This window comes from Miniopterus schreibersii, assembly GCF_964146895.1.
Source record: "Miniopterus schreibersii genome assembly, chromosome: 7".
In the NCBI taxonomy this organism is placed as follows: Eukaryota; Metazoa; Chordata; class Mammalia; order Chiroptera; family Miniopteridae; genus Miniopterus; species Miniopterus schreibersii.
Window position 1 is genome coordinate 26,453,474 of NC_138108.1, and position 7,119 is coordinate 26,460,592.

At 38.2% G+C, this 7,119-nt stretch overlaps 1 protein-coding gene across 7 annotated transcripts in view; it reads left to right on the top strand.

Moving 5' to 3' along the window:
* Nucleotides 1-6,804, top strand: part of HECW2 (HECT, C2 and WW domain containing E3 ubiquitin protein ligase 2) — a 292,351-nt gene extending 285,547 nt beyond the window's left edge. For all 7 annotated transcript variants that reach the window (XR_013999195.1, XM_081142782.1, XM_081142786.1 and 4 more), the window contains one exon: nt 5,053-6,804. Coding sequence is in view for 6 of the 7 variants with exons in the window: in XM_081142782.1 (XP_080998908.1) it covers nt 5,053-5,164 (112 nt within the window). In the remaining variant the exon portion in view is untranslated. The remainder of the gene's footprint in view (nt 1-5,052) is intronic.
* Nucleotides 6,805-7,119: the final 315 nt, after the last annotated feature.

The window sequence follows — 7,119 nt, forward strand, 5'->3', positions numbered from 1 at the left end:
TGCATCAGATTCACTTGCAGTGACTATTAATTAAAATGCAGATCCCTAGGCCCACCCCGAAGCTTCTGAATTAGAATCTCAGGGGGCACAGCTGAAAATCTCCATTGTCAACAAGCTTCTTGGAGATTCTGATCACTCTGAGTATCTCTGTTTTCTGGGGAGCCTGGCGTAGAACTAAGTACCAAAAAATCCCCTGGTATCTCCCAGGGTTTTTTTGGGTGGGCCCAATTTGGACCATTTTCCTCAGAGCTACTGCATATTGTGGTTGAATCATCCATTTTAAAAAATATTTGAAGCTTTACTTTGCTAATCCCTGTCCTCAAAATGTATGTAACCTGGTAGGATGTTGAGGACCAGCAGTTCACTGTCAGGGATGGGATGAAATTAACGGTCAGACTTCCAAAAGTGAAAGAGCTGAGCCAATGCGCATTAGTCTCCCTGTTTTTGGTTTAATGTTGGACTTCCCCTAGGAACCCAAGGTTGAGGTCCTGTTCTTGATTTGGCCACTGACTCACCTTTGACCTTGGGGAAACCATTTAATCTTTCTGCAGTTTCCCCCTTTACAATATGTCCTCTGAAACATTTTTCAGGGTAAGCTATTCAGTTTATTCGGAAGGGTAGCCACATGTTGTACAATAAGATGTAAATTAGGAAGCAGTGACAGCCTTCAGTCATGGGTCAGTAATTCGATTATGTCAGGACTGAAGAGGATCAGGAAAGGTTGTCCAGTCCTTCCCTCTGTGTTGAGAACTGAATCTTCAGAGAAAAGAGTACCCAGGCTTGTGCACTTATTGGATAAGATACTATAGTGTCTACAAGGTAATACCGAAACTGCAAAGAAGCATGCAGAACTCCTTTGTTTCTGTGCTCAGAAACCTGGGGAACGAAAGGACAGCTGTTTACTCCCTGCTTTGCTCCACTACCTACCCTTGATAGGTGTGATTCTGTTCTATCACATTTATGACACTTGCCACCTTTTCTTGGACCTGTAGGAGTTTTCTATTGCTGCATAGCAAATTACCACAAACTTAGCAGTTTCAAGCCGCGCACAATGATTATATCACTGTTTCTGTGGCTCAGAAGGCCAGGCCTGGCTTAGCTGGGTCTTTTGCTCAGTGTCTCACACAGCTGAAATCAAGGTGTCACCTGGACTGCACTCTCATCTGGAGGCTCAATTAGGGAACTTCCTGTTTCCAAGCTCCCTTAGGTTGTTGGCAGAATCCATTTCTTGCAGCTGTCGAATTCCTGGCAGCTTCTTCAAATACAGCAACAGTGAGTCTCTGACCTCTAGATATTTTTTTTAAAGCTCTCACCTACTTTGGTCAGGCGCACTCACGGTAACCACCCTTCTGATTAAGTTAAAAATCAACTGATTATGGACTTCAATAACATTTGCAACATATCTTCACCTTTGTCATATTCCACTGGTTACAAGTGAGTAATAGGTCCTGTCCCCACTCCTGCGTGGGTCATGGAGGATCGGCTTAGAATTCCGCCGACCACAAGACCACAATGAATTAATATTAGACATTCAATCTAATGTTCGTCATTCGGTCTAAGTATGTTCAAGGTAACTGGGGACTTCAAACATTACTATTTATGAATTTTCATTCCCATGTATGTGATCATTATGTTAATTCTTAATCAGCTAAACCTTTAGTTAAGGGAAAATATTTGGTTGTCAGGAGGGGTCCAAATACTTTTGGTTGTCAGGAAGATCAGGCTTTAATGGGGTGTTATCTATATATTCACTATAGTCATGTTCTGTCCTAAGCAAATAAAACATTAATTAGGGGATTATTGCTTACCTAGAATTAGTGTCACTTTGAGTCACTTTTATTTCCTAGTTCGCCCAACATGATTCAGTTCACAAAAATGAATTCATATGTTCCTATTTAAGATTACAGCTATATATGAGTTACTCTTAGAAGAATTCTCCCAAAAGTTGACCTATCACACTCTTTGATACACCAGCACTACCAAAAGAAAAAAATAGGCAACAAAGAACTTTCTATTAGGTATAATCAATAGAGATCACTTTTTCAGCATGGTTCTAATCATAGCAATGCACTGAAGAGAGAAAGACAATGGATAGCAACCAGATTAATATTGCTCTGTAAATGAAATGCATAACTAAATAAAAAAGTGAATAGGCTGGAAGAGATTAGCAGGAGATGATACAAGAGTTAATATCTTTATTTTGTAGTATTCATAAAAATCAATAAGGAATCCTAAAACTTTAAACAATCAGTGGACTTCACACTCATTAGGATGCCTGTTATCAAAACAATAACAGTAAGTATTGGTAAGGATGTAGAATAATTGGAACCCTGTGCACTGCTGGTGGGAATGTAAAATGGTGCAGCCACTATGAAAAACAGTACGGCAGCTCCTTAAAAATTAAAAATAGGATTACCTTATGATTTAACAATTCCACTTCTGGGTGTATACACAAGAGACTTGAAATCAGGGACTCAGACAGATATTTGTACACTAGTGTTCATGATAGCATTTTTTACAGTTTCCATCCAAAAGATGGAAACAGCCCACACGCTTGTTAATGTGTGAATAACAAGCTTGTTTGTACATACAAGGGACCACTATTCAGCCTTAAAAAGAAAGGAAATTCTCACCCATGATACAACATGGACCTGGAAACATTATGCTAAATGAAATAAGCCAGTCAAAAAAGACAAATATCATATGATCCCACTTACATGAAACACTTAGAGTAGTCAAATTTAGAGAGACAGAAAACAGAACAGTGATTGCAGGGCCCGGAGAGGATGGGCGTTAGTGTTCTACAGGTACGAAAACTTCAGTTTGGAAAGACGAAAAGTTCTGGAGATGGGTGGTGGTGATGGTTACAGAACAATGTGAATGTACTTAATGCTGCAGCACTTAAGGTGGTTATTAATGTGACACATTTTATGGACTGTATATGTTATCACAATAAAAAAGTTAAAAGAAAAGGAACATGTAGATCACAAAGCTGAAAATGTCACAAGCAAGTTGACTTTGGGAAAGATGCTCAGCCTTATTGGTAACCAAAGGCGGAAAAAGCATTTATTTTAAAAAGTACCACCTTTTAGTCTAATGGGGTAATTAAGTTATGTATGTAACACACAGAGTCTGGAATATAATTATAGTCAGAACATGTTTCACTTCCCTGCTGCTTCTTCCACTCTCCCTCAACAAAGATAAAGTCTTCATTTAATATTTCTATTCCAGTGTTTTGCACAAGATAGAGAGGACTGTCTTTTAGTGTGCTCGTTCAGTTTTTTACAAAGTAAAGCCTTTTCCTTGAGGCCCAGGTTGAGGTTCCAGTGTAAAGAAGGTATAACAAGAATTAATTAAATGCAATTCTGAAATAATTTATTATATCAAAAAAGGTGTTTGGCTGCAAATATTAATTAATTTCCCCTCTTAGAGTTTGTAATAACAAGAGTTGTAGACTCCGATCCAGTACTATCACCATGTCCTAAAACTGGTATTCTTATAATATAACAGAGCTCTTTTACTTTCCTGTTTCTAATAAGCCATGTGGCCACACAGGTGCCTTACTATTTCTTTGTTATTTCATAATTTCCATGAGTCATGATTATCTCTTGACAATTTAATGAAGGCACTTAGAGTAAATCTTTTTGATGATAAGGAAATGTAGTTAACAATACATCTCTTATTAATTGGTCAAGCACTATGACCCATGCATTGTATTAAGCATGTTTCTGTCATTTCATTTAATCCTCATATCCTTCTGAGACAAATTATATTACTCTCTTTTTATTGGAGAGACAATTGAGTCTCAGAGAGTTTTAATAACTCACTCCAAATCATGCAGCTGGCTGGTTGGTAGAGTTGGAACTCAAACCCGAGTCTAACTCCAAACCTCTGATTGTCCCACCACCACACTACACTGCATCTACGGATATAATTATATTTATTTCATAAGTATGAAAGTGATTTATAAGAAAATTTAAATGTAACTTTGTAAAAATAGGTCATTAATAATCGTAGGTCTTAAAATTCCATATTAATTCAGGAGCATTTTTTATTGATTTCCGAGAGAGAGGGACTGAGAGAGAAACATTACTTTGTTGTTCCACTTACTTATGCACTCAGTGGTTGATTCTTGTATGTGCCCTGGCCAGGGATCGAACCTGAAACCTTGTGTCATCAGGATGATGCTCTAACCAACTGAGCTACCCGGCCACTAAAGTCAAAGGAGCATTTAAGTCAAAGTTTAGCTCCCACAAACAAGCTGTTCTACATTCTTAATGAAATGCTTCCTATTCCATGTCAAAAGTGTAGATTTGTTTCCTGATAAGATGTACTATTTGAAGACCATCCATTTTTTTATTGTGATTCAGGTGCAAATAACAGGAAAACATATTTTTTTCCTATCTTGGCAAAAGGGGAGGTATTTATAAAAAGAATACTTAATGTAATTATTTAAATGGCAGTTATTTTGCATTATGATTTAGGAGAAAACAGATTGTAGCACATAATTGAGGAGTCACAGTGGTGTACTGACTGACTGACAAGAAATTGCAGCCAGGGAATTTCCTGAGAATCTACGCCACAAGGAAGGTCTTCAGAGATACTTAGTGCCCTTCTCTGCCCAGCAAAGTGAAAACACTTGAAACCGCAGGTTTTCTGAGAGACATCCACACAACTGCCAATTCTGAAAATGAATTACTTTGTAAGAGCTTATATTCGTGTCTGTAAAAAAAAAAAAGTAACATCAAAGAGAAACCAAAAATCACAGACCTGTCTTTGTAACTCTTATACAACTAAACAGATAGTAATATGTATGTAAAATGAGTAAGTGGTTGTGAAAATATAAAGGAAATATATTTTTCAATCTCCATTTCCCTAAGAGAAATTCAATTCTGAATTTTTTTAATTCTGAATTTTGAAGTCAAAGTGTTTTCAAAGTTTTCCCAATAGGACTGTGAAAATTGACAGGAACCAGTTTACACACACCCCCCGCCCCAACTGTCTCATTTCCCTCTAAGCATTCTAAACGGCCTGTGCTGCTTCTGTTTGCAGAGCTCACACCTGTTTTAACCGCCTGGATCTCCCCCCGTACCCGTCCTTCTCCATGCTGTACGAAAAACTCTTGACAGCGGTTGAAGAAACCAGTACTTTTGGACTTGAGTGACCTGGACACAGTGCCTGGCTGCGGTGTGGACAGGCGACTTCGGAAGCTGCCCTCTGGAAGAATGACTGAACGCTGGAAGTTTCGAGAGCACGCTTCCATTAGAGTAAACCTGAGTGCTGTCGTCTTCCAGGGCCACGTGCTCTGCTGCATTTGGGGACTGGATAGTGGCGAAGAGTCCTCTGTGAAGGATCGGGGTGAGCTTGATGCCCAGGGAACAACCCCACAGTCTTTCAATCAACAGTTCTTGACTGCCAAACTCTTTCCATTTGTTACTGTCCAAGACAAAGATGAACATGCACGCGATCAGCTCTGTGGTAACCTTTCAGGGACTCAGGAGAATCTTGAAACTTACCTTTGAACATGTCGTTCAAGCCAAACTGGCAAGACTCGACCCAATCTCCAAATTAATGCGAGTTCAATAATGTGATGAAAACAAATATGTTTCCTGGAAGTACATTCATTTAAGCCCTAAGTTATAACAGAGGATTCCTTTTTCTTGCTTATGTGTGCCTGCATGGTGTGCACCATAGGTTTCAGCTTTCATGGGACAGGAGTGCAAAAGAAACCAAGTCAATATGGGGTAATTTAAAGCTTTGCAATAAGGTGGTCCATGACAATGTATATGCAAAATGTGTAATTACGGCTGAAGAGAAACTGTTATACAACGAATTACTGACAGATTTTATGCTTTATAATGCATGGAAACAATTTTAAATAACTAGCAGTTAACTCACAGCATATCAGGAAAAAGTACACAGTGAATTCTGTTTATTTTTTATAGGTTCATTATATTTATGTTCTGTAAGATGTATATAGGACCCTACCTATCCGACTGTACGTGTCACCTGTTCCATTTTCATGTTCCATGCTTACTTGGGCATCATGCTAGTATGTATCCTTTTAAGCACTCTCAAGGGAACTAAAGGGCCTTTTATTTTTATAAAGGTACAAAAAAATTCCCCGGAATATTTTGCACTGAATGTACCAAAGTTGAAGGGATATTACAATATGACCAACAGCAACTCCATCACTTGACAAGTATAATAAAAAACAGCTTCTAAATCAGACTTCCTTCACAGTGCCATGTCTACCACTACAAGGACTGTGCATCTAAGTAATAATTTTTTAAGACTCACTATATGTGATAGTATGATATGCATTTATTTAAAATGCATTAGACTGTTCCATCCATCAAATACTTTACAGGATGGCATTTAATAAAGATATTTCGTATTTTCCCCACTGCTTTTTATTTGTACAGCATCATTAAACACTAAGCTCAGATAGGGAGCCATCAGCAACACCCAAGAGGTCAGCTCTCTTTAGTAATAAGAATTCCATTTCCCCTCATCAGTGAAGATATCACAAATTGAAACTCTCAGTACTATATTTCTAAGCCTGCATTTTCACTAATGCATAATTTTCTTATCAATATAAGGAAACAGTTTTTCTATGGTATCTTGGAAATTGCATGACATCACTAATGTTATATTTGCTTAGTTTTATTAGAGGGTGTCCTTCGTTTCTATTGCTTTTGGGGTTTTCCACATCATTGTTCATATCCTGACTTATGGCCCTAACTAATCAGAGGCTCAATACAGTGAAGTTAAATTGTGAATAATAAAAGCATTGGATTAACATTTGGTTTGCCAGCCTATGGTTTTACAGGCATTGCCTGAACACTTCTTTGAGATACAAGTAGCCATGGAATTCTAGTTATGGGATGTTGGCAATCTTACAGTTAATAAAGGTTATATGCATGGTTTTTGTTAGGTTGGTTTTAAAAGCTGATTGCTCCCCTGTTGGTTAAGCTATGTTTACTACTGGGAGTCTCAAGAGGAAACCCACTCATGTTGCATTCCTGCACTAAAGGCAGATACTGCACTGTGGGGAAATGTTCTGAAATAAAGGCCACAGAAACCTGCAAATGAGAAAGGAAGATTTACCTGTGTACT